The sequence below is a fragment of the Ictidomys tridecemlineatus genome, chromosome 1 (assembly GCF_052094955.1).
Source record: "Ictidomys tridecemlineatus isolate mIctTri1 chromosome 1, mIctTri1.hap1, whole genome shotgun sequence".
In the NCBI taxonomy this organism is placed as follows: domain Eukaryota; kingdom Metazoa; phylum Chordata; class Mammalia; order Rodentia; family Sciuridae; genus Ictidomys; species Ictidomys tridecemlineatus.
The window spans coordinates 25536029-25562236 of NC_135477.1; the positions used below are offsets into that span (position 1 = coordinate 25536029).

At 45.7% G+C, this 26208-nt stretch overlaps 2 protein-coding genes across 10 annotated transcripts in view; one reads left to right on the forward strand and one right to left on the reverse strand.

Moving 5' to 3' along the window:
• Fbxw4 (F-box and WD repeat domain containing 4) overlaps window positions 1–5460 on the forward strand; it is an 89453-nt gene extending 83993 nt beyond the window's left edge. For 2 of the 4 annotated variants that reach the window (XR_013426441.1, XR_013426436.1), the window contains one exon: window positions 3670–3810. Coding sequence is in view for 2 of the 4 variants with exons in the window: in XM_078022401.1 (XP_077878527.1) it covers window positions 3670–3810; window positions 4352–4493; window positions 4709–4828 (403 nt within the window). In the remaining 2 variants the exon portion in view is untranslated. Of the gene's footprint in view, window positions 1–3669; window positions 3811–4351; window positions 4494–4708 lie in introns of those variants that run through there. The other 2 variants (XM_078022401.1, XM_078022453.1) reach the window with 2 other exon arrangements.
• Window positions 1–26208, reverse strand: part of Dpcd (deleted in primary ciliary dyskinesia homolog (mouse)) — a 33154-nt gene that overhangs the window by 4833 nt on the left and 2113 nt on the right. For 3 of the 6 annotated variants that reach the window (XR_013426505.1, XR_013426498.1, XM_078022538.1), the window contains exons 2-6: window positions 23180–23260; window positions 13582–13706; window positions 13347–13480; window positions 6900–7002; window positions 6471–6530 (exon numbers count right to left, since the gene is read on the reverse strand). Coding sequence is in view for 4 of the 6 variants with exons in the window: in XM_078022538.1 (XP_077878664.1) it covers window positions 6471–6530; window positions 6900–7002; window positions 13347–13480; window positions 13582–13706; window positions 23180–23260 (503 nt within the window). In the remaining 2 variants the exon portion in view is untranslated. Of the gene's footprint in view, window positions 1–6241; window positions 6531–6899; window positions 7003–8263; window positions 8479–13346; window positions 13481–13581; window positions 13707–23179; window positions 23261–26208 lie in introns of those variants that run through there. The other 3 variants (XM_005333657.4, XM_078022581.1, XM_040272282.2) reach the window with 3 other exon arrangements.

The window sequence follows — 26208 nt, forward strand, 5'->3', positions numbered from 1 at the left end:
GCTTATCAATAAAATGGGTTAAGCCACCTTATAGGTCTGGTTAAAGGGTCACATGAGCTGGTATGTGTGAGGCACTCCATAATACAGGACACACATGAGAATTCACCTGAGCTGTTGTGTGGTAGCTACTCTGCTCCTAGGTAACCTGCACAGCTATTAGACCTTCAGGCCATTTGTCCTCTGGAGAACGAGATGTAAGAGGGTAAACTGTCACCCTCCGTCCACTCTCACCAAAATCTATTGCTGCATTTAAGGGTAGCACATGCCAAAGAGATGTCCTTATATGCAAACAGAAGTGGGAATGAGTACCAGAGGGAGTGCCATCAGGAACATAGTATGCTAAACGTGGCTGGAAAACGGTATTCCATGTGGGCTGGGAGATGGAGCCAGCACTGATTGGGAGTGCTCTGGCATGGGAGGTCTGTGGCAGGTGCATGGCTGGGGTAGGCGTGTACAGGCTGGGATAAGAGTGAAACAGAGCATTGGATTCTAACGTGGCACTCAGGGTCTCTCCCAGATGGATCATCCAGGTGTTCAGGGATAATACCTACCTGTAGTTAGCTGTCCCCACAAAGATAGTGATGGATGTCAGTGTTTTAAATTTCCCTCCTCCCTGACTGTTAACAGTTCCTCTCTCCTACCTTCATGTGCAACAAGACCACTAGGGCAGGGTGAGTTAGGCCAGGAGGACTTGAATTTCTTTTAAGAAACCACTCAAGGTTGTGACCATATTCTGCTTTTCCCTGCCCAGGTACTGGGGGCTCCCAGGAGAAGCAACACACAGCCCAGGCCAGGGCAATGGGTCTCCTTCAGGCTACCCCTCCCCAGCCTGTCTCATTCATCAGGCTCACGCAGGCAGGCGGCCCCATCTGTCTTTATCTTTCCCTGGGTTGAGAGAGAATTGCTGGAATAAGGCTCAGGGAGGCTGGGGTGTGGAGGCCCCCCAGCCCTCAGTGGCTCCTGGAGGTTCAGGCTTTGTCCAGAGTTGGAAGGGAATGGACTTTTTGTCTGGCCCTCTATAGTGACAGACTGGGCCCCTGCTCCTGTCTTGGCCCAGGACTCTGAGGGGGAGCCCTGTTCCCACACAAGTGTGTGACAGCCAAGGCTCTGCACCCCCCAGCCCCCCACAGTGAGAGGCTGAGAAGCATTCTTAACATTCTTTACAGAGAAAAGGGGTGAAATGTCTGAATTTGGGGGTCACCACGTTATACAAATTGCAATCTAATCGTTTTTACAAGAACACACTTGTAGTAAGAAAAGGAGCCCAGGAGGAGGGGTGAGGAGACAGACAGCTTGTTTTGTCCCCCTCCCCCCAAAGTTTGGGGCTATTGTCAGGCCAGTCTCTCTCTCCACCAAAGCAGTTGAGCTAGAGTTTTCTAGTTAAATTGGGCTTGGGGTGGGGGCCACAAAGGGCCCATGGTGCCATTTCTGTTTGTTTTCCCAAATCAAAGCCCCAGCAGGGCTCCAATGGTACTGCTGGGCTGCTATTTGAAGAGACGGGGCCATTTCCCAGAGCCTGGTGTGTCAGTTTATGCTCTGAACTTAACCTCACAGGCACTGCACAACAGAGCCTTGAGGGTCTCGAGTCCAGAGGCAAAAGAAATTGTATCTTTTTATTGGCCCATTTAAAGTGTGTGTGGCCATTTCAGAGAATCAAGAGAACACAGCAGAAAGCAACTCCTCAGCGCCTGGCCAGACCAGGCCAGGCTAACAGATGAGGGGTTCAAGGGACTTGTCCCAGCCCCTAGGGTCTGGTACTTACCGGGCTCTTGGTTCTCCCCCAAAGGATTAGGAGCCCCTGGCCTATTCTGTATTTATTAGTGGCAGCTCTGATGCTGAGGCAGGGCCCAGGTTGGCAGCCCAGTCAGGATGTTCCCCTTTGCACTGCTGACCCTGCCTAGCCCTGTAGGTACCTGGCTCTCCTCCCCTCTGAACCCCAGGACTAGGGTGGGCAGGCAGCGCCGTGCTGGGCTCCACTCTGCTCGTTCTCTGCCTTTCATCTTCTATTTCAAACAGACAAACGTGAAATTACTTCTACAGATTAAAGGGGAGAGTCATTCCTTATGGCCTCACTAATGGAGGGGGCAGGGCCCCCAAATCTGGAAGTAGAGAGAATTGTGGAGTACACAGCCTTCACCTGGTGTGCACAATGTATGTGTGTGCCTGCGAGAAGGAAAGAGCAAAACCCCTACTCCCCACCCACAATAGATTGCCCTGCCTAGTGTGATATGGCTGGGAAGGCAGGGCTTCTCCGGGAGTAAGGTCAGTGACCTCTAGGGGATTGGGCAACCCTTCTACCTGCTCCCTTTCAGAGCCCCCAACAGACAGGCCTCTTTTCTCCCCAGCCTAGCACAGGGCCACTAAGAAGAACTTCCTTCTGGAGGAGGCTGGGCCAGGAGGATGGACTTGGGGCCTAAACCTACCCTGGACAGCATCAGTGCTTCTTGCTGGGGGTTCACAGGGAAAGGCTGGGTGGTAGAATGGAACCCTCAGCTTCCTTCAATGCCTTCAGCCTTTAGAGAAGACGGAGGCTCATTTGGGGAGTGGGAGGTTTGAGGGTCGGCAGCCTAAGTAAGGAGGGAGGCCTGGGGCAGAATCTGTCTTTGGACATATGGCTGGCAGCCTTGCCTTATCTGCCTCAAGCTCTTTGCTGAACACTGCCCGGGGCCATGAAGTCATCCCTACCCCAGGCCTGGGCCTTTTACCTGAGTGCCACTGTGGAGAGTCCATGACCCTGTTTTTCCTATCATGCCAGGAAGGAGGGTCCAACATCTTATAGGTAAAGGAAGTGGAGGTATTGGGCCCAGAGGGTGCTGCCTTCTTCATTCCCCCAACATTCTGAAGAAACTCAATACTTCTACCCATCCCCTAGCCACAGGGATTAGCGGGTGCACTTGATGTTGAAGGGTAGTTGCTAGGGCCAGGAGGCCCCCCTACATGGTTGCTAGGGGTCTGGCATGGGGCGAGGGGTCTTCCCACTGCCGCGGTCACGGAGGGAATTACACAGTCACAAAGAAATTGTTCTTCTCAGTAATCTGCTCCTGGCCACCGGGTGGGGTGAGGGTGGGGGAGCAGGCTGGAGCCCAGCAGGCTGGGGGCTGTGATCACAGAGGCGTGCTAGCCCCAGGCTGGGGGCCAGAGGGCCGGGAACACCAGGGACCAGCATGCTAAGCTGCTTTCTCAGCGATTTCTCTCCTCGGACACAAAGGTGTTTACTTGTTTTAACATCTCCTGGGACTCCCCTTCTCCCTTTGTGTGGTCTTTATCCCCAACGAGGTTTGAGCCCCAGATTACAGGCAGGAATTAAGGCATTGGTCTCAGGCAGCTCAGAACTGCATGACCTGCAGGATCAAGGAGTATAAAGTAACCAAGTGTGTGCACGTGAGGGGGGCCGACCCCTTCGGCAAGGCCATTCACTGCCCTGAGAAGGAGCGGCCGGGTGGTGGGTGGGCAGTGCAGGTGTGGCTGCAGAGCTACTGTGTCCATCTCATTGAGGCTTCAGCTGGGGGCTGAGATGCTGGGGGAGGGGTGGGCACTGGTGCTGTTAGGAGTTTCCTAGCTGAGGAGGGCGGGCCGTACATCCCAGGGGCCTGATGCCAGCTGCAGGAGGAAAGAATGTGCACAGCCAAGGTGGGGCAGCCTCTTACCCTCTGTCCTTCCTATCCCCAGTGGGCAGCTCATGACACACCTGGGCAGTGACTTTCCACCAGGGGCTGGGGTGCTAGATGTCATGTATGAGTCCCCTTCCACACTGCTGTCCTGTGGCTACGACACCTATGTTCGTTACTGGGACCTCCGCACTAGTGTCCGGTGAGTGTGCTAGCATGGGAGGGAGGATAGTGGTGGGGGCCTGATGCCCATCCCAGTCCTCCCTTCAGTCCTGGGTCAGCCCACGGGACAAGAACAGAGAATCCATGTCAGGAGCTGGGAAGGAAGGGGCCAGTAAGGTCACATCAAGCTTAGACTCTCTACTCTGGTCCCTGTGGCCTGGGAAACTGTGGCCAACAAGCCCTGATAAGGACAGGCATTTCTCAAGAGCTTCCCCAGCAATCAGGTATGGTACTGTCCCTCAGTATTCTGCCCCAGCCTTTAAGTAAGGCCTTTATTCTCCCCATCACAGGTTCTATGACATGTATCCATACCATGTGAAAACACAAATGAGGGTGTTTGCTCTATGGTTAGGGCTTGGAGAGTGTCCTTTAAAGAGGATGCCTTCTCCTACTTATGTTTGATCAGTTAAGAATCTCTCCTCCAGTCCAGCGTGGCTCTGTAACCCCTGCCCCACAGCTCTTCTAGGAACCTGAGGGAGCTAGGTCGGGCACTGAACCCCATATCTCCTCTTCCTGGACAGAAAATGTGTCATGGAGTGGGAAGAACCCCACGACAGCACCCTGTACTGCTTGCAGACAGATGGCAACCACTTGCTGGCCACAGGGTCCTCCTACTATGGTGTTGTGCGGCTATGGGACCGGCGTCAGAGGGCCTGCCTGCACGTAAGTATCCTGCCCACCTCATGCCTCTGGGATGCAGGACTCATTATGGGCCACAACTGGGAGTGGGTGATAGGGCCAAGGACATGCCTAGGCAAGGGCTGGAGGAAGCCTAAATGGCACATGTCCCTGTTTCACCAGGCTTGAAACTCTAGATTGGGGAAATCCCCATTTCCCACTTGGAAAGTTCTTACCTCTTCATGTGACCTCCCTTCTAGGCCTTCCCGCTGACATCTACCCCACTCAGCAGTCCCGTATACTGCCTACGGTTCACCACCAAGCATCTCTATGCTGCACTGTCCTACAACCTCCACGTCCTGGACTTTCAAAACCCATGACAGGCCACCCTGCCTGCCGGCCAGGGGAGTCAGCTACTCAGGGACCTCTTTTGCTTGGAGGGTGCAGTGATACCTCCTTCCACCACCCCTACTGTGCTCCTAGACTTATTGCCACAGTGTTCAGGTGTCTGAAGCTAGAGGCCATGGCTCCTGGGGTACCAGGGCTCACCTAAGGATACAGCCCCTCCCAGAACCAGTGGAGGCACAGGACCTGCTGCTCTGGGAGAATGCAACTGAACCCGTGGCTTTGCACCCATCTTACCAGAGCAAGGACCTAGCCTGGAAAGGCCAATCCTGCCACCATGTCTTCATAGGGCCATGGCAGCCTCAGAGTGAGGTGAGGCACTCTAGCCTTTGCAGCTGGCCCCTTTCTGCCCTTCCCTGGAAGGAGAGGTAAGGCTGCCAGTGTTCCTGCTGGCACCAACCAATCCTCAGACTCCACCTTTGACCAACCTCTTAGGGCTGTGAGCTCATTCCTAGGACAATGTGACCTAGTTTTGCTTTGAAGCCAAGAAAGGACAAAGGGAACCTAGCAGTTTTGAGTGAGTTCTGAGCTAGCCCTACCTCAGGCCAGCTGTGGAGATATGCTATTCTTTTCATTTTTGTAAAAATAAAGCTTGATTGTTCACAGACCTTGTTCTTCACTGATGAGGCTGTTCTAAGAGGTCGAGACCAGCTTGGTGGCGCTTCATTCTTTATGCCAAAGAACAAAGGTGTCTTCTTCCTAAAGAACTCCCACCGACCACCTGCCCGTCTAGCCTCAAGGGAGGACTGTGGAAGGGCTTTAGGATGCTGGGGCATAAAGCTGTTGTCACCTGTGGTGACCCTTCTTTCACCCTACCTCAACACACAGCAACACGGTGACCCTTATTTTGGCTTTTCACCCACAATATCATAACATCCTATGCTCTATTTTCAAGGTTTCTGCATTTTTAAAACTTCCCCCTTGCCTACATCTACCTTAGGTACCTACCTTAGGAAGTTTCTTCTAAACTACTAAGCTACTACTTTTTTGTTGTGATGGAACTGAGGATTGAACCCAGAGGTGTTCTAGTTACATCCCCACCACTTTTTGAGACAGGGTCTGTTGTCCAGGTTGGCCTCAAACTTATGATACTCCTGTCTCAGCTTTCCAAGGAGCTGAGATTGCAGGCATATGCCACTGGGCTCTGCTCTTCTGGGCCACTCCTATAAACCAAGCTAGAACAGGGGCCTACCAGCCCAGATTCCCTCTGAGTTTATGAAGACAGGTTGGGGAGACATCCTGCCCTACTGAAGTCACGGGCTCTTAAGCTCTTCTCCTTTTAGGTTCCCAGGATAGAGAAAGGAATGCCACACCAGCTCCCTCTGTAGGGAGAGCAGTGGGGCCCAGAGGCAGGCAGCCTACAGAGGTGGACAAAACGACAGTCCATCTGCAATAACTCAGAATGACTTTACTCAGGAAACAAGACCATGAACAGGAGTTTGGCATATCACCTGGACCAGTTCCTATAGACTGTAGGTAGCTCCAAGGAGAGAGGAGGTTGCCTCATGCCAGAAAGGCCCAAGCCTGGAAGTCAGATAGCATCCTCCATGCCAGAAGAACAAGGCTGGGGACCAGCTACTGGGTCTTACAGTCCCCATCACTGTGGGCCGTCTTTACCTTCTTTAGCTCCTTTTGTAGCTCTGACTCAGCCACCATGATCTCCTTTGGCTTCTGATACTGTGGACAGATCCAGGAAGAGGACTTAATTCAGTTAACTATCTCCCTCCTTCCATACCCACACTTGGGCCCCTCTGTGCCCTTACTGTATATATAAGGAACTTGAGATGTACGGGGGGTCAAATTATTTACTCAGGTCATGTGGCTGGGTAGGAGCAGACCTTAAGCCAGAACCAAAGTTCTGAGGTTTCTGCCACTTCCTTCATCACCCTTTGCCCTCTTCTAGTTGTGAACTGTGTGACCCTCCTCTCCCCGGGCTGAAATGGAGACACCCAATCCCTAGCAGGGACTCCTAGGGAATAGGAAATGGGCAGGAAAAGAGGAACCTCTCCCCAAATATAGTGGCCAAGAAGTCTGGGTAAATCTTACAGAGATTATCAGGGTGCAGTTGGCATGAGCAAAGCTCAGCAAGGAATCATCCAGAGGTAGCTGGTATCTGTCTAGGTCAGGAATGGAGAACTTCTTGTAGTACCTGTAGGGACACCAAGAGGCCATTGGGGCACCTAGCAAGGCAACCCCAACAGTTGGGCACCAGGCTTCTCTATAGTTCTCACTCACTTTCCACAAAGCTGGAAGGGAGGAAGGATTCTTACCAGTTACAATGGCATGATTTTTTAGCTCACTGGCACTGGAAAGAAAAGTATGCCCCACCTTATGTCCAATCCAAAGAAAGAAGACCAGAACTAGTCATAATTCCATGATTAGACCAAGGGCCTGTATGACTCATGTTGCAGAAACAAGACTCCCAAGATAGGTAGAAGCCTCCTGGAACACACACACAGCTCAGGCAGCTTGGGACTCCTCTGCACTCCAAGCCTCATAGGCACACCAGAAAATGGGACACATGTCCTACAATGGACAATAAGGACATCTAAGGCCATCCCCCAAAGCTGGAGCGCACAGTTGCCATTTACATGGTATTTCCACTGAAGACCCCAGATACCTTTTCCTCCTTGGGGGTCTTTCAAGGCCTTGTTAGCCTGATACTACTTGTAAGTCAGAGAAGTGTGTTCACAAGGAAAAAGCTCGCTGGGATGACAAACCATCTCCAGTTCTGGACTTTCCACCTTGCTGGCCTTGAGACCCCACCCCTCCATTTTCACATCATACATGGTGCCTGTTGTCTGCTAATGATCCCTTTTAGTTTAAAAAGAAGGAAAGAAAATCAAGCCTGTAATGTGTATGACTGAACTTCAGGGAATTTGCCCCCTTTGCTAAAGAAGAAACCCCGCTCAAAGATGAAACAGCTTGCTGCTTTTCCAGCTAGTTGTCAGTGGAGTCAGGGTTAGAGGAAAGTTCCTTGTGCCTGTTCCAATGCTTATTATGCCAGAGAATGGAGAAAGGCCATCTCAACTCTAATAGGTCTATTTGGCATTTCCTTGGTGGAAATGTGGCCTGGGCCCTGGCCAGGGGCTGCCAGACCTGTCAGCTGGGCAAAGCACCACTCTGCTGCAGAGGCTGTGTGGGCTGGGAAGGGAAACACCTCAGGCAGGTACAAACAAACTCAAGTGAGGGGCCTGCAAAAGACGGGTTTTTAATACTTCAGAGGGGCCTGGTCCTTGTGGTGACAGCTACCCTGAGTCCACTTCAAAAGCCCTGATGCCCTGGGGACTCAGTTGACATCAATGCAGCACTTCTGCCCCGTCCTCCCTGCCCAAATCCCTCAGTTTAGCAAGGCTCCAGGGCCCCTCCTCCCAGGTTCCCCACTCCCCACCAAGGTGCGAGGACCCATGGCAGGAAAAGAATGTTTACTTAAAGGCTGACAGTTCAAAAGGAGTGGGGGTTGGGGGATCCTAATGGCACCACAAGTTGCTTTCTTTTCCAAAGCTCTGCCCCAGGGAAAGGCGATCCATCTGCCTGCAACCAGTGAAGGAATGCTCTCCACATCCTCTTCCCAGCTGAGGGCTCTTCCTGGGGCCCTTGGTCTGGCCAGCAAAGGTGGCAGACACTGATAATAGTGGGGAGTCAAAGGTTAAACAGCAGAGATTAGGTGAACACAAAGGCTTGTTAGGAAGTGTTAACATCTTCCCTGCAAATATACACAAAAAACCAAACCAGTGCTCCCCCCACCCCATTCCCCAGGCTAGGCCAGTGGGAAGGAAAATGAATCCTGAAGCTTGGTCCCCACAGCAACATCAGAATCAGAGGGAACTTGAGGTGCATAGTTTGTCCCCATTCCTTGTCCTACTCCTACTATAAGGCTAGAAGGCTGGGCACAGACCCTGAGGCTTAGCTTTGTTTTGAGTCTTACAGTAATGGATTTAATTTATTGGTGAGGTTAAACAACTTCTCCCAGGAGGCTCCTGTCAGCCAGTGCTGGAGGGAATAGGGATATCTGCTTTCTTTCCTCAGGGCCAGCTGGCACCCTCCTATCTCTGTTCCCCCAGGTTTGGGGTTTGCCAGGACAGGGACTGCACTTGACTTTCTAATTAGCACCTGGATAAGAGAGGGACCCACTGTGCTTCTGGAAAAATCAGAATGTTCAGCCTCAGACAGCTGCAGACATGCAGCACACATTTACTGGACATCAACTGTGTCCTAGGCCTTGAGCTGTGAGCTGGTGATTTAAGGACAAAGAATAAACAGGTTTACCTGTGTAGATCTTGCTTGTTAATGCTAAAAGCTAAAGATATTTATAGCAGGGCAATTCCCCAGCATCCTGGCATGCCCCACTTTCTCCATCCCTACCTCCACCACTGTTCTCAGTAGCAACCAGGCAATGAATGACTTATTTTCCTTCCTTCCTCCTACCCTGCACGCCCCCCCCCCCCCCGGGATGAACCCAGGGTCTTGCACATGTGCGTATCTACCTCAATCTGTACCCCTAGTCCTGAAATGGTATGTAGCTTTGGTTTTAAACACATTTAATCCTCAAAACAGCCCTCTAAAGATCTGGACACAGTGGTGATTGCCCTCAATCTCAGCAACTCAGGAGGCCTAAGGCAAGTAAGTTTCAGGCCAACCTGGGCAATTTAGTAAGACCCTGACTTAAAATTTCAAAAAGGGCTGGGGATATAGCTCAGAAGAACACTTCTGGGTTCAAACCCCAGTACAAAAAACCAACAAAACCCTCTCAGGTTGGTTATTTCTATATCATCTTTTATAGAAACTGAGCACAGCAAAGTTAGGTATGTTGCTCAAGTCACAACGCCCTTATTATAAGGGCATTCCCCCAATCTCCTAACCCCTCCATCTCCACATTCTCATCAAATAATAGATCACCTGGTCTAGATTCCCTACATTTGTCCAAGGATGGGGCAGATACTGGGTGGAAAGGCAGGGGTGTTTAGTAACAGGTTCTCTATCCCCAGATTCAAGTACCCTGCTCGTTTCCTGGGTACTCTCTCCAACACATAAGGGTTCATCCTTTCTGAATGTCAAAATTTAGATGAAACAGTAGGCTTGCAGTAGGTCTTCTAGCTCTGTTTTATGACCCTGGGCAGGGCACTTAACTTCTGGGCCTCAGTTTCTCGCTCTAAATTCCTTCCTAAAATCAAGGAGCTACACTAGATGAACTTTAAGTCATTGTCAAAGGGCCCAAAATGGACTAACTCTGAACCTCTCTTCTCCTTATGCCAAATGGACAACTCCTTCATTTTGGTTATTTCAGAAATGGCCTACTGCCTCCATCTCACTACTGTATTCCCTCCCCAATTTCCAGCCCTTTCTCACCCCATTCTCCCTTGAATTGAATAGGGGGGCACAAGAGGTTGGGCCTTCAGCGAGAGAAAGCCCTTGGAGGAGGGCTGAGACCAGAGGAGGGCTATGTGAACAGTCTCATGGGCCCCACACACCTTGGCAGAAGTATCCAGAGAAGCCTTCAGTCATTCCCTCCCAGCAGCAGGAAATCTTCCTAAAACCCAAGGCTTTGGGAAAACTGAAGCCACGCCTAGCATCTCTTGTTGGAAAGTCATAATGCATGTGCACATACACGCTGGCAGGACCCTCAGAGTCCTAATGAATTAAAGCCTGTTGAATCCAGACTGACCTAAACTTATCTGGCCATAAGATCCTTTTCTTCTATAATACATGATGCTTATTAACACCTGCCATGGTGATCATTGATGTCCAATAAGCCAAGCTCTCTTCAGATTAGTTTCCAAAGATTTGTTCAGAACTTGCTTCAGGCCAGCAATTATACTGGGTTCTCATATGTATCTGATATCATCAAATTCCCCAAACAATCTGTGAGGCAGGTATAAGCATGTTCCTATGATTCAGAAGGAACCCTTGCCCAAATGCTACAGTAAGAGATAAGACTTAAGCCAATATCTTCCTACTCTAGTACCCTGGCTCATGCCACTTACAACTGCCAGCTTCTAGGATGAAGCCAGAAATCTTCTTTCTACACAAACATTCTTATCAAGACCAGATGATACACACAGGGGTCCTAGAAAAGCACTTTCTTCTCTGCCTGACTTATGCCTCATTAGTACCTGAGGCCAAGGACACAGTACACTAGAATCAATTCTCTAAAGCAAAGTGGCCAACCCAGTTCTTCAGAGACAAGGCAGATATGGACAAAGCAATTCTTGTCTGGCTTTGGTCAGGAATCATATTCTAGAATATGAGAATGGGGTAGGCACAGAATCTCCAGGTGAAGATAAGTTGACTCAGAGAAGAATGCCACTGTGTGGTAGAGACTGCAGAAGCCTGGGCACCAAATGACGGTGCTAGCTCTCCTTTTGGCAAGGAAGAGAGAGTTTGTATATGGCTGACCATACACTTACATTTACATAATTATTAATATATAACATTAGGATAAAAATATGCATCCTGCCTATCTCTGGATGACATGAAGACCAGAAAACAAATTTTTAAAGTGTCCTGAAGACATTAACAGTGCTCAGAGGAATAGTGTTAAGTTTTGTTTAATGAGTGGGAATACAAGTATATGACACATTACCACAGGTAGAGAGTGAAAATTCCACCAGACTCAGGAAAGATCTAGTTAAGAGTTCAGGGGGCCTTCCAGCTACCTGTTAACAGAGGATCTGTAGAGGGGTGGGGCTGAGCCAGGATGAGACCCTGGACCAAAGTCTCCATGTTGGCTCTGAAGTGGGCACCAAAATGCTCCTCTCTCCTTTGTGGGAACCCCATCTTCCCTGGCACCATTCTAATCATACCTGGCCTCCTCCAGTGCTTCAAAAATGACTTCCTCTCCTTGGGCACTGAATGGGTCTCTAGCCATGGAGCTCCTGGCCAATAGCGCCATCTATGGCTGGATGCGCACAGGAGATGGGGCCCAAAGGATCTACCAGCAGATGAATTTTTGGTGAGCTAGCTAGCCTGTCTATTCTCACTCTTGTAATCACATTTCTGCATGATATCTGTATTCGACAGTGACCTCTGGGGGACAAAAAGGAGGCAGCAGCCAGCTCCACAAAGTGCTAAGCTGCAGATTCAAGTGCTATCAGAAGCACTTTTGTTCCCAGTTTGGACCTAGGGCTTCTTACGCCAGGGAATGCTTGCTGAAGTACGGAGTTTGTTTTCCTACAGGCAATTTCTCTGTTGTCTGAAATTGCTAAATTCCACTTTAGGCACTGACTCCTGTTAATGATGAGAGCAATAACGGAAATAAACTGCCTTTTATCTGAGGGCTTCAATGTGCTTTATAAACGCAAACCCTTATTATTATGACTTTATATTTATAGACAAGGCCCACTGCAGGGGCTGCTGGCTGCATGTACAGCAATAATCCTGAAATTAATTCATTCATCTCCACCCCTTCCCTTGTCCTCTTAACCCTGACAAAATGATGGGGTATGGGTGTCATAAGAGGAGGGCTGCACTGGGGGAGCCTGGGAGTTGCCTTGCTTCCCTGTGGGCCTTATGGACCTGAGGAAGACACAAGGAGAGGCTGGCACCACACCAGCTGAGGAGATGGACAAAGAGCTGGGGCCTCCCAAATGCATGTAAGCAGAAGATGAGTAGAAGCACCTCTAGTTGGGTTCAGCAGCCTGTGAGGCATATTGGGCACAAGTATGAAGCATCATACTGTGGATAGGTAACTCAAGAAACCTACCATCTTGACACCCCAATCTATTTCATGGGAATTGACACCCCCATACTGTAATCCCTCTGGTTCAGGTCAAGACTGATTCACTTCAGGGCTCTTTTCTTCTCCAACGGTCAGTCAGAGCTCCATAAACCCAAATGTGATCATTTTGAAAATGCATCTGGGTCACCTTCTGTCCTTTCAACACCCCCCCAAGTTGGCCTCCCCCCACCAGTGAACCATAAAGGGAAGTTGAGCACCCCTATTGAAACAGAATGCCAGGGACTTCCAAGAGGCCAAAGCATCTGTCTACTGTCCTTTAGTCCAAGGAGGAATTAGGGTTACTGCTGTCCAGACCAGTATTTTAAAGTCTTTTAACTGCTACCTCAGATAGTTCCAGACCATGGCTCCCTGCCAGCTCCAAAAGTGATGTCACCAGGTCAAGTTCCCCATGGACTGGATCCAGCAATGAGGTCAAGGTCATAATTAACCTTATAGCAGAAGTGAAATCACAAATGATTTCCTCATTCCTTTATTCATTCAACAAATATTTACTGAGCCCTAATATGTGCCAGGTACCATGCTAGGCACATGTTCAAGTTCCCCTCCCTGATGGAGCTGATTACATTATTCAAGCTGCTCCTGCCCAGGGGAAGCCCTTCACTTTCAGTACCCTGGGTTTTTTGTTGGGTCTGCTTTCCTCCCTCAGAACTGGAGGAAGGAGGGTGCTCTGGCTTTGGAGTAAGCAACACTCTGGGACATGCCCCCACCCTGCCTCTGCTCAAGTACAAGCAGATAGGTGCTCACACGCAACTCACTTCTTGTTGGTTGTTCTGACAACAATGCAGCGCTCCTTCTGGGCCACACCAACGCTATAGACATCCTTAGGGTAGGGGAGGTTTCGAATCCGCCACTGGAAACTTGTCTTTGTGTCCTTACGCACGAAGATAGGCTGCAGAAGGCAAATCCAACTCAAGGACAATTCAAAGTCTCTGCCCTCAGGGGTCAGAGACCCTCCCAACCTCCATAAGACACTTGGACAGACATACATACATTGGCATTGCTTTCCTTGATGAGCTCGGGCCCCAGGCTTCCTGCTCCTGGGAGTGCTGGCTCTCCCACTTCAAGCTGCCACTGGCTCAAGGCTCCCAGCGCACTTTTCACTCGCCACTTTCTCACTGGGGACAGAAGCAAGCAATAGGATCACAGGGAAGAAAGGGTCACTGCTCTTTCCTGCTGAATCGCTGACATCACGTTAGTTCCCAAAAGAAACAGGATAGAAGTAGAGCATTGGAACCTTTAACTGGGCATTGTTCAACTGAGCAGGGATCACACAACCTATGAAATCTCAGTGGAGCATTTCAGTATTATACACTCTACAAAGCCCATCTCATGGGTGCACAGACAAAAGGAATTGGCATGAAGTTCTAGAAGCCTAGAGGAGTCAAGAAACACTCAAGTGCAAGGAAGACACTGAGAATTGAAAATGGTAATTTCTGGTTTTAGGAAACTTTGGATCCCCAAAAGGAAGTTTAGATGCATTTCCCCGCCTCTAAAAAATGCAAGGGAGCCAGTATGGCCCATAATCCTAGAGGTTCACAGGAGGCTGAGGCAAGAAGGTCATAAGTTCAAGAACATCCTTAGCAACTCAGTGAAACCCTGTCTTAAAGTAAAAAAGGTCTGAAGATGTGGCTCAGTGATAAAGCTCCTTTGGGCTCAATCGCCAGTATCCTCACCTGCCCCCCCCCAAAAAAAATGCAAAGGAAAAATGAATGAAGAGAGTGAAAGCTGTTTGGTAATTTTGTCTCATGATTCAGAAAGTTCAGATATAGAAATTCATTCATTTCATGGGGCTGGGATTGTGGCTCAGCAGTATAGAACTCACCTAGCACGTGCAAGGCCCTGAGTTTGATCCTTTGCACCACATAAGAATAAATAAATTAAAATAAAGGTATTGTGTCCAACTACAACTAAAAAGTAAATATAAAAAAAAAAGAAATTCACTCATTTCAGGTATACCTGGCTTATAAAAAACTATATTATCAGGCTAGTTCAGTGGCAGAGCTCGTCTCATAAGCACAAAGTACCATGTTTAATCCCCAGCACTGCAAAACAAAATCTGAGGCACACACTGTATTTTAAATGCACTATTTATAGAAGATTTAATGTGTTTTTGCAAAATGGAATTTTATATTTGCAAGTTTATAATGCAAAAAACCATCTCTATTTTTTCTTGCTTTACAACCCAGCTATTTGTACAAATTTTTTAAAAAATAATTTTTAGTTGTAGATGAACGCAATGCCTTTACTTCATTTATTTATTTTTATGCTGAGGATCAAAGCCAGTGCCTCACATATGCTAGGCAAGTACTCAACCACTGAGTTACAATCCCAGCCCCCCACACCTTTTTTTTAAGGATATATATTATGGAAATTATAAATCCAGAAACTAGTTCAATGGACATTATCTAGAAATCCCTGCTAGGATTTTCAGAAACTCCTCTCAGCCCTGTCCTAGGGACTGCTGTGGTGCAGTGGAACTACCTGTTTGGAGGCATAATCCCATTTCCTTCCTACTGTATTTGGGATCCCTGGGTCTGCCATCTCAGGGTGTCCTCCAGCCTGAACAACACAGTTATTGCTCAAGACCAGCAGCTGCCTTCTGCAGCCACTGCAGGGAGTGGAACAACTCGAAGTGCCTGGAGTGCTGCTGCCGATGTTTCCAAGTGCAGGCTCCTTTTTCCCAGCAGGAGAAGTCATGGCTCCAGTCTGATCCTCAGTATCAGGCAAGTGGATGGTTTGCCTTTAGACCTGAGCAGCTGTGCCAACCCACACACCCTCACTGCTATAAGGAAAGCATGTGAGCAGAACACAAAAGCATGGTGTAAAATTAAGGTTTTCCATTGAATATGTGCTTTTATAAGGTCTGCTGCATGCTATAGTATGATTTTATTACATCTTAGGGACAAAAGTTCTCCCTAGAAACACATTTCCAAGTTTATAATGAAAATTAATAAGGAAGAATAAAACTTGGAAATGTGCTAAATAGACAACTTTTTCTCCCCACAGATACTTTCTTAAGTGAATGGACTGTGACCAGGAGTATATCCAGATATATTCACTATAATATTTCACTTAATTGTAAGCCAACCTTCTGGGGGGCCTCTATCACAACTGAAAACTCAGAAGTGACAAATACTTCCAAAAAAATAGCTTATGACAAGACCCTTGTATCCTGCTCCACACTATCAGAAAGATTATTCCTAAATCCTTACTCAAGCTACATATAAAATGCTGTGTGCTAGGCACTGTGGCTTATACCTGTAATTCCCGCTAGCTGGAAGGCTGAAACAGGAAGATTTCAAGTTTGAGGCCAGCCTGGGCAAGCTGGCAAGAAGCAAGACCCCGTCTCAAAATAAAACAAAAAATATAAAATACAAAATAAAATTAAAAAGGGATAGGGATGTAGCTGGTGCATAGCATATATGAGGCCCAGAGTTTGAATCTTTTTTTTTTTTTGATACCAGGCATTAAACCCAGGGTTACTTACCACTGGGCCACGTCCCCAGCCTTTTTTTTTATTATTTTTTAATATTTTTAGCTGTAGATGGACACAATACCTTTATTTATTTTTATGTGGTGCTGATGATCAAACCCAGTGCCTCATACAAGTAAGGTGGCACTTTACCACTAAGCCACAATTCCAGCCTCTTTATTTTTAAAATTTTTAATTTTTTTGTAGTTATAAGTGGACAGCATGCCTTTATTTATTTTTATGTGGTGCTGAGGATCAAACCCAGTGCCTCATACATGTAAGGTAGCACTTTACCACTAAGCCACAATTCTAGCCTCTTTATTTTTTAATTTTTTTGTAGTTATAGGTGGACAGCATGCCTTTATTTTATTTATTTATTTTTATGTGGTGCTGAGGATCAAACCCAGCACCTCATACATGCAAGGCAGTGTTCTGCCACTGAGCTACAGCCCCAGCCCTGCACTTTTTAGTTTTTGAGACAGGGTCTTGCTAAGTTGCTCAGGGTCTCACTGAATTGCTAAGCCTGGCTTTGAACTTGTGATCCTCCAGCCTCAACCACCTGAGCCACTGGGATTACAGGCATGAGCCACCATGTTCAGTCCAGGATTTTATTCTTAGTCTCACACACACACACAACAACAAAAAAAAAAAAAAAGAAAAAAAAAGAAAAGAAAAAAGAAAAGAAAGAAAAAGAAAAAAACTATGTATAGAATAAGGCAAGAAATTTTGTTCTCAGGCATACTGACAACACTATCAAAGGACATCTTACATGGAAGTGCAGAACTAGAACAGCACTTGGGACCACTTAGTGTCAGAGCAAACAAGCACCCTTAGTCCTTGATGGTATCTCTATATAATAGAACATGACCACCACAGATCTTATGGGTGAAAGTTATTTTAGAAAGTATCTAGTCCAATAACTGTATGTTTGCTTGTTTGTTTATTTATCCTAGGGATTGAACCCTAATAAGCTTTATGACTGAGTTACATCTCTAGTCCTTTTTATTTTTCATTATGAGACAGGGTCTTGCTAAGTTGCTAAAGATCTCCATAAGTTGCTGAAGCTGATCTTAAATTCCTTAGCCTACCAAGTCAGTGGGACTACAGATGCACACTACTGCACCCGGCTATGTCTTTATTGTTGTTGTTTTTATGCATATATGTTTTAAATGGGAAACATTTCTTCTGTGCTTGCTCACCTTCGTCTCTTGCCATTTCTTTCCAGGAGACAAGAGTCTATTGAGTAACAGACAGACCACTTTGCAAAAGCCACAGTTAAAATTCAGGTCTCCTAACCCCAAATTCAGAATCTGAATCATTAATAAAAGGTTAAACTGCAGCCCAGAAGTATTCAATAAGTGTTTGTGATATAAGCATTTTGTGATATTTCTTTCTTTCTTTTTTTTTTTTGGTACCAAGGGATTGAACTCAGGGGCACTCAACCACTGAGCCACATCCCTAGCCCTTGTGATAGTTCTTAAAGTAACTTTATTTTTGGCAGTATTGGGGATTGACTCAAGAGTTTCAAGCAGGGCACGGTAGTGCACACCTGTAATCCCAGTGGCTTGGGAGACTAAGGCAGGAGGATCACGAGTTCAAAGCCAGCCTCAGCAAAAGCAAGGTGCTAAGCAACTCAGTGAGACCTGTCTCTAAATAAAATACAAAATAGGGCTGGGGATGTGGCTCAGTGGTTGAGTGCCTCTGGGTTCAATCCCTGATACCAAAAAAAAAAAAAAAAGAGAGAGAGTTAGTTTCAAACATGGTAGGCAAGCACTCTACTCCTGAGCTACATTATATCCCCAATCCCTTTTATTTTTTTGAGAGACAGTCTTTCTAAGTTGTCCAAACTAGTACCGAACTTGTGATCTTCCTACCTTAGCCTCCCAAATATCTGGAATTTCAGGTGTGTGCTACTGTGTGTGTGTATATATATACACACACATTGGTCAATTATCTGAAAAAGTAAATATGAGGAATGTCTGACTACCTGGGGCTGGAGAAGTGAGATGCCCCTGTAATCATGGGCCATGTCAAATTTGATGTCCATTTCACTACCAGTGTGGCTTGGGAAAGGCACTAACCACCCTTTGAATTCCTGTGCACTCTTCTACTCCAAAGAATGCTGGGTTTTTCACAGAAAGCTTTTTTAAAAAATATATATATATATATTTATTTTTTAGCTGTAGTTGGACACAAAACCTTTATTTTACTTATTTATTTTTATGTGGTGCTGAGGATTGAACCAAGGGCCTCACACGAGCTCTCTACCACTGAGCCAGAACCCCAACCCTCCACAGAAAGCTTTTTTTTTTTTTAATATTTTATTTTTTAGTTTTTAGGTGGACACAATATCTTTTTTTTTTTTTAATGTGATGCTGAGAATCGAACCCAGTGCCTCACGCATGCCAGGCGAGCACGCTACCACTTGAGCCACATCCCCAGCCCCCACAGAAAGCTTCATAAGGAGGAAAAGTTTGCTGTTGGCTCCCTCTTTCCAACCTCAAAAGCCACTCAGGCCACAGGAGCTTTGGCACCCTTGGCTGCCTCACCATTTTTTTTTTAACACCTATGAAATTACCTTCTTTGTTAAAAAGTAATACAGAAGAAAGTTTTCCTTTTCAACCCTTTAAGAGATAAGATCCAAAAATTATTTTGGCAAAGTCCTTATTTATCTCATACATAAGGGCATGAGTACACACATGCAAATACACACTTATCTTTCTTGTCCATGTCTTTGTTCCTGAACTCAAGGACAGCTCCTGCGGCAACAGAACACTGTTTCTACCTGCTGTCACTCTGATTTGATTATATGTTAAACCCAAACTGGTGTGTGCAAGGCAGCTCCCTGGGTGCTGTCATCTCTTCCCAGCTGAGCCAGGGTCAGTCCTTGGGAAGGAGACTTTCAATGACCCTGCAAAGGGTCTGACAGGGAATATGAAGGAGGCAATGCCTGGGGACTTTTTCCTAAATCAGCAGGAAACAGGCTGATGTCCCAGGCTGCTGAAAGAGGCCCGATCTTTCAGGTGGGCTAGAAAGTGGAGGTCCTAAAGGCCTCTTTCCCCAAAGCTCCAAAGCCTGGCCCACTTCCAATGTGGATAATTACATTCCCCTTTCCTAAATACTCCCTGCAGCTTAAACTAGATGCAGGATTCTTCTTTTCTGCCCTAAAACACTGCAACATTGCTCTGTGGCTATTAAACAGCTGCCGCGGCCCATCCCTGAGGAGGCTGAAGGGAATCGAGTGGGTCATTTATAAAGCCGCTGAAGTGCCTGGGGATGAAAGTGCTCAATATCCTCCAAATGCGGCCTGGGGTGGTTAGGCTGGCGGTCAAATACCAAAGCAGATTAAGCAGTAATCCGAATGTAATCGCTAGGGGATGGCCTGCCCTTCAGCCTCTGCTTCCCTGGACACGCTGTGTTTTTCTGGGGCTAGTTTGATGTTCCGATCATTGTTATGGGGCCCTTCAGTTTTTCCTCTATGAATACATATAGCATTCATTGTGGGGGGTGGGAATGAATAGCCCCAAGAGATTAGAAAAAAAGATGACACTAACATGCTTATTAACACTGACTAGAGAAACTTTGTCCCAGGCAGATGCACACCTATTGGCAATTCTTCCTCTGTAATTGAGATTTTTGAATAGAAACAGCAGTTTGGCCAATTACCAAATTTATATAATTAGTTGGAAAATGGAAACTATTTCTGCATACTGCCACAAAAACCACATCTGTATTTTACTTCATAGTATACACAAGCAAAAGACAGCTCAGATCCTAGGATTATTTATTCTTAAAAATTAACAGCTGGGACTGGATGTGGTAGTGTACACTGGTCATCTCAGCAACTCAAGGATTGCAAGTTCAGGGGCAGCCTCGGCAACTTAGCAAGGACCTGTCTTAAAATAAGAAGGATTGGGACTGGGGATGTAGTTCAGTGGTAGAGCCTAGTATGTGTGAGGCACTGGGTTCAATCCCCAGCACTTTAAAAAATTAAAAAATAAAATAAAAATAAAACCTGGGTGCAGTGGCATGCTCCTATAGTCCCAAGTACTTGGGAGGCTAAGACAGGAGAATCACTTGAGCCTAGGAATTCAAGGCCAGCCTGGGCAAACTAGTGAGGCCCCATCTCAAAATAATAAAAATAATAACAACAATTATGATGATGAAGAGTATTTTGTGAGGGCAGTTGGGTAGGGGTTAGGGGAAAAGAATAAGAAATGGATCTACTGTTCTCTGGCTACGGTCCAGTGGCTGGAGTGGGGTGATTCTTCATGCCTATCAGTCCCCATTCAGGTCATTCTGGGAAAGAAAAATTGAATAAGGCTAGGCATGGGGGCACATGCCTGTAATCCCAGCTATTTGAGAGACTCAGATTATGAGTTCTAGCCTAGCCTGGGTAACAGCAAAACCTCTTAAAAAAAAAAAAAAAAAAGAAAGAGAAAATAGGAAGAAAAGAAAGTTAGATTTAAATATTCTTTGCTATACATCAAAGCACAGACTTTTTAGAAAATATTGTTTAGTTGTCAATGGATCTTTATTTTATTTATTTATATGATACTGAGAATCCAACCCAGTGCTTCACACGTGCTAGGCAAGCACTCTACCACTGAATCACAACCCCAGCAAGCACGGACTCTTGATTGGACAGAACTTAGAAACCTAACAGCAATGTGATTCTGAAAAAGGTACTTAAACTTCTTGAGCTTCTGTTCTTTCAACTGTAAAATGGGGAAGAAGATACCTATGTCATAGGGGTTTTCTTTTTTCCATTGGTGTTGGGTACTGGGGATTGAACCCAGGTGTGTTTAATCACTGAACCACATCCCCAGTCCTTTTTATTTTTTGAAACAAGGTCTCACTAAATTGCTTAGGGCCTTGCTAAGTTGCTGAGACTGGTCTTTCAGTCCTCCTGCCTCAGCTACCTAAATTGCTCGGATTACAGGTGTGTGCCACCATGCCCAGCTGTCATAGAGTTTTGTTTTGTAACACACACACACACACACACACACACACACACACACACACACGTGTGTGTGTGCATTTGTGTGTGTATATATGTAAACATATACACTCATATAAATATGTACACACACACACACACACACACACACATATATATATATTAGTTGTAGATGGACAAATACCTTCATTTTATTTATTTACTTTTATGTGGTGCTGAGGATTCGAACCCAGTGCCTCACACATGCTAGGCAAACACTCTACCAACTGAGCTACAGCTCCAGTCCTGTTATAGGGTTTTAATGAAGACAATTACATGATGTCATTCATATAATATACTTGGCATGGTGTCCAACAAGAATTAATGTCATTAGTAGGTAAACTTTAGTCAAATAGTATTCTCTCTCATGAACAAAGTCTCACTCTATTTCTGCTTTTAAGAAAAAGGAGTTTGAGTCAAGCCTATAATCCCAGTGACTCAGGAGGCTAAGGTAGGAGGATCATCACAAGCTTGAGGTCAACATTGGCAATTTAGCAAGAGCCTGTCTCAAAATGAAAAATAAAAAAGGACTGGGAATGTAGTTCAGTGATAGAGAGCCTTTGGGTTCAATCCCCAGTACTGCCAATAAATAAGTACATAAGAAAAAGAAAAAGGAGTTTGGAGGCCAGAGTCTGTCCTCTCTTGCCACCAGGAGAAACAATAGGTAAATGTGGGATACTGGGGCTTCAAATGCTACAAATGAGGGAAACTGCACTTTTTTTTAATTTTAATTTCATCTCCAAGTACAACAAAAAAGCCCAGGTTTTGTTTGTTTGTTTCCACAGCTGTGGCAACAATAGCTGCTTTACTTGTTCTTTGTGGAAAAGAGGGGTGATATTGGGGGCTGGGGTGAAGCTGGGGCGAGGTGTTGCGGTCAGTCTCTGGCCTGGATATGGTGATGGTTAGCCCACGTGACCTCTGCTTTCATAAGTTCTCCCCTGTTAGGCATTCCAAGGCTGTCACCCCCTGGGAGCACTATAAATTACAATACATTGTGAGGATATTACTACTGTATTGGTTTCCTCTGAATCAGTGTCATATGCTAAACACATCAAGATTTTTAATAGCACCAGACTAAGCCAATTGGGACCAAGCCCAAGCAGTTCATAATAAGGAGGGATCAACACTTCACTCTGCAACTGAACATGCGGAGGGCACATATTTTAAGACCAGAGACCAAGAGAATGCAAACCAGTGTAATCCATGTTGTCGGTTCTAGACATTTATGAGCTGTCAGAAAAAGGGAAAAAGAAATTCCCTCACCAATACAACCTGTCGATCAGGCCTAGGAAGAAATTAAAGTCAAGAATAATGACAAGAAAATAACCCAGTCCATGATTCCATCATTGGTCTTAGCATTTCAGGTGGAACTTAATAAAGAGACCAACTCCCACTGCTGACAGCCTTAGGCCCTGGGTCACAGAGCCAGCCTCCTAGCTCTGGGAAGTCAGATAAGGCTGATGTGCGTACCTGGGAATAGAAAGTGGACAAATCAAATAATTCCCAGAAATTCAAACTGGAACCCCTATTCATAAGCCTATTCATAGAGGGAAAAATCTGTAGGAATGAAAAATGATAATGCTGCAAAATCACCAAGCATACCCCCTTTGGATCATTCTTCAAGATGAGGGTCGTATTTAACGGTGTTGCCTTGGAGGCAAGGTCAGAAGATACTGCCTCTGATGCTTGCTCCTAGAGTGGCTCAGAAAACACAACAAGCAATCAAAAAGCCTGCCGTGAAAGGCTATATTTGAAAGGCTGTCCTTATTACTAGGGGCTACAAGGCTCACTTCAATACCACTCCTCTGTTAAGTTTTTCTCCAACTGTTTCTCCTCATACCCCCTCCCAGCTTAGAATTACCTTTCTTGCTGGCTGGGGCTGGGCTTGGGGCTGGGCTTTATGGGTAAAAAAAAAAAAAAAAAAAAAAACTCCCACTCCATTTCCAGTGTCCAAACTATTTTCAGTAACAACCTTGCCCCAAAAGCCTGAGTACTCCCTCCCTCAGTTTCCACATTTCATGCTGGGCAACTCCCTCAAGCCTAAGGCGAGGAGCTTTGGCCTGTGCTCAGAACAACCCCAAGCCTTCCAAAGAGTCCAATGGAAGCCTATTACTTACCAAGTAGTTCACTCGTCTTCTCATCATATTCTTCAGCCATTTCCTTTCCATCTGGGAACAAATAGTGCACCTTTCTTCTCCCTACACACAGAGCAGACAGTGCCTTACCTCATAGCCTTCCTCTGCCTTGCCTCGTGCTGATGTGCAAGGGGCCTTACCTGGGAACAGCAATAGCCCTGAGAGTAATGAGAAACCCCGCTGGAACCCTTAGGAACTCTTTGCCAACCATCACCCACCATTACTTTAAGTCATATCCTGGGGCTCACTTGCTTTCTGAAGCTTCTTCCTCTGAACATGCCTTTGCAATTTTCTCTATCAGTAATAATGCTATAATTCTTCCCATCCATGAAACTCTTCCTCACCCTTCAAAATCCAACTCAAATGTCACTTCCACTGGAAAGTCTCCCACAATTATCACCTCCAGCTCATTGGCAGAAGTAATCACTTCCTCATCTTCCCCCTCCCATGGTGTATTCACATGTATAGTGGAGCATTTATCACATATTATAACACTCCTAAAAGTATCAGACATGAATGTCATCACAGTTTCTAAAACCAAGCTTACACAGGATGTTGAGCTGGGGTTGTTGACCCAGCACTTCCCTTCAGTCATGCCATTGTTCTACCTTCTTCCACACATCTCTAGGTCATTCAGAGACACATGATGGCAACTGCCATGTATTTGCTCCCTGACAAGGTACTTCAGTTATGATTTTATATCTACTTGGTGTGATTCTTTGATTATTGCCTGTCTCTTTTACTGGATAGGAGCAGTTTTATCCCTGTACCAGTGGATTCCCTGAGAGTAAGCAGAGTAGCTGGCTCAACGAAATAGTGACTGAAAGAATGAATAATTATATATGGACACATCCTCCACTGACAAGCCCGGAGTCTCCCTGCCCAATTTCTCTACCCACATAGCATGACCATAAGCATTTGCTTAAGGATGACTGTGTAACTTCCTCTTTCTTTTTACATATAGGATGCAGATATAGATATGCCCTCAGAAAGACTAATAAAAGGGCATTAATGCTCAGTAGGCATGTACACTATATAAGATTCAAGAATAAGAATCCTAGCTGGGGACTGATGCTGTAGCTCAGTGGCAGAGCACTTGCCTAGCACGTGTCAGGAACTGGGTTTGATCTGCAGCACCACATAAAAATAAACAAATAAAATAAAGGTATACTTGGCCAGGGTCGTGGCTTAGTGGTATTGTGTCCATCTACAACTGAAAAAAATATTTTTTAAAAAAGCATACTGTCCATCTATAACTACACTTTTTTTTTTTTTTTTTTTTTTAAGATTCCTAGCCAGGGGGCTGGGGTTGTGGCTCAGTTGGTAGAGTGCTTGCCTAGTATGTATGAGGCACTGGGTTTGATTCTCAGCACCACATAAGTAAATAAATAAAGGTCAATCAACAGCTGAATAAAAAAAATTTTAAAAAAAGAAAAAGATTCCTAGCTAGGTATCATGGAGCACTCCTGTAATTCCAGCTTGGCTGAGGCAGGAGGAGCTCGAGTTCAAAGCCAGCCTCAGCAACTTAGTGAGGCCCTAAGCAATTCAGTGAGACCCTGTCTCTAAATAAAATATTTTTATAAGGACTGGGGAGGCCAGGGTTGTGGTTTAGTGGTCAAGTGCTTGTCTAGCATCCATGAGATACTGGATTTGATCCCTGGCACCACAGAAAAAATAAAAAAATAATAATAAAATAAAGGTTAAAAAATAATTGAAAAAAAAAGGCTGGGGATGTGGCTCAGTGGTCAAGAACCCCTGGGTTCAATCCCCGGTACCAAAAAATTACAAAAGAGTCCTCAGGTGGCTTTTTCCTAATTTACTCTTCTGGGAACAGTTCTCTTGAGTCATTTTAAATTTGTATTTCAGGGAAACTCAAATCCCAAATTTGCAGGGCATCTCAACAGGCCTTTAGGTTCCACTACTCTTAACCTTTTGGGTGGTTCATAGGAGCCAGCAGGTGTTTTCCTATCAGAAGAAGGGCACAAGGTACTGCCTATGCACAGCTGAGGGCACCTGGCCTGGCCATCTTCTCCCCTTTGCCTCCAGCCTCGAGTACTGGCAGAATGTGGTACTTACTATCAACCAGCCAGTTTACATGTTTTATTGAATTTAATTCTCACAATAATCCTATGTATCTCCATTATCTGTATTTCACAGATGAGGAAAATTGAGGCTTAAAGATGTGAAACTTAGTCTAACATCATAAAGCTAGAAAATGACAGACTCAGACTTAAACTCTTTTGAGGCCAAAGTCCAAGTTCTAATAATTATATCAGAAAAATTTGTACAGCTTAAAATATTTGTAAGGTTGAACATTGTTCCAGGGATTTATTGAACATTTTTCCAGAGAGTTCCTTTTTACATCCCTATACCTGCCAAGATGGCAAATCTGCATTTTAACAAAGCACACCCATATATTCAATATTGTGGGGTTTTGGGGTTTTTTTGGGGGGGAAAAAACCTTAACAATATCATTTTGTGATGCTAATAATAAAAGAACTTAACACAATCTTGGCTGATAAAATATTTGTTTAAATATTGTTCTGTGACCAAATACCTGGGCTTGCACCTCTGAATATCTCTGAATTCATATTCAGAGCAGCATTATTCACAATAGTCAAAAGGTAGAAGCAACCCAAGTGTCCCTCAACACATGAATAAACAAAATGTATGTGTGTGAGGAGGTGAGTTGTGCATAAATACAAATGGGATATTATTCACATTTTAAAAGGAAGGAAATTCTAACACATGTATAACATGAACTTATGCTATAAGAAATAAGCCAATCATAAAAGGACAAATATCGTACAATTTCATTCATCTGGTTTCCTAGAGTAGTCAAATTCACAGAAATAGAAAATAGAAAGGTGCCTGCCAGGGGCTGAGGAGGAAGAAAGCACAGAGTTTACTGACAGAGTTTCTTGAGGAAGATGAAACAGTTCTGGAAGCTGGGTTCAGTGGCACATGCCTGTAATCCCAGTGGTTCAGGAGGCTGAGGCAGAAGGATTGTG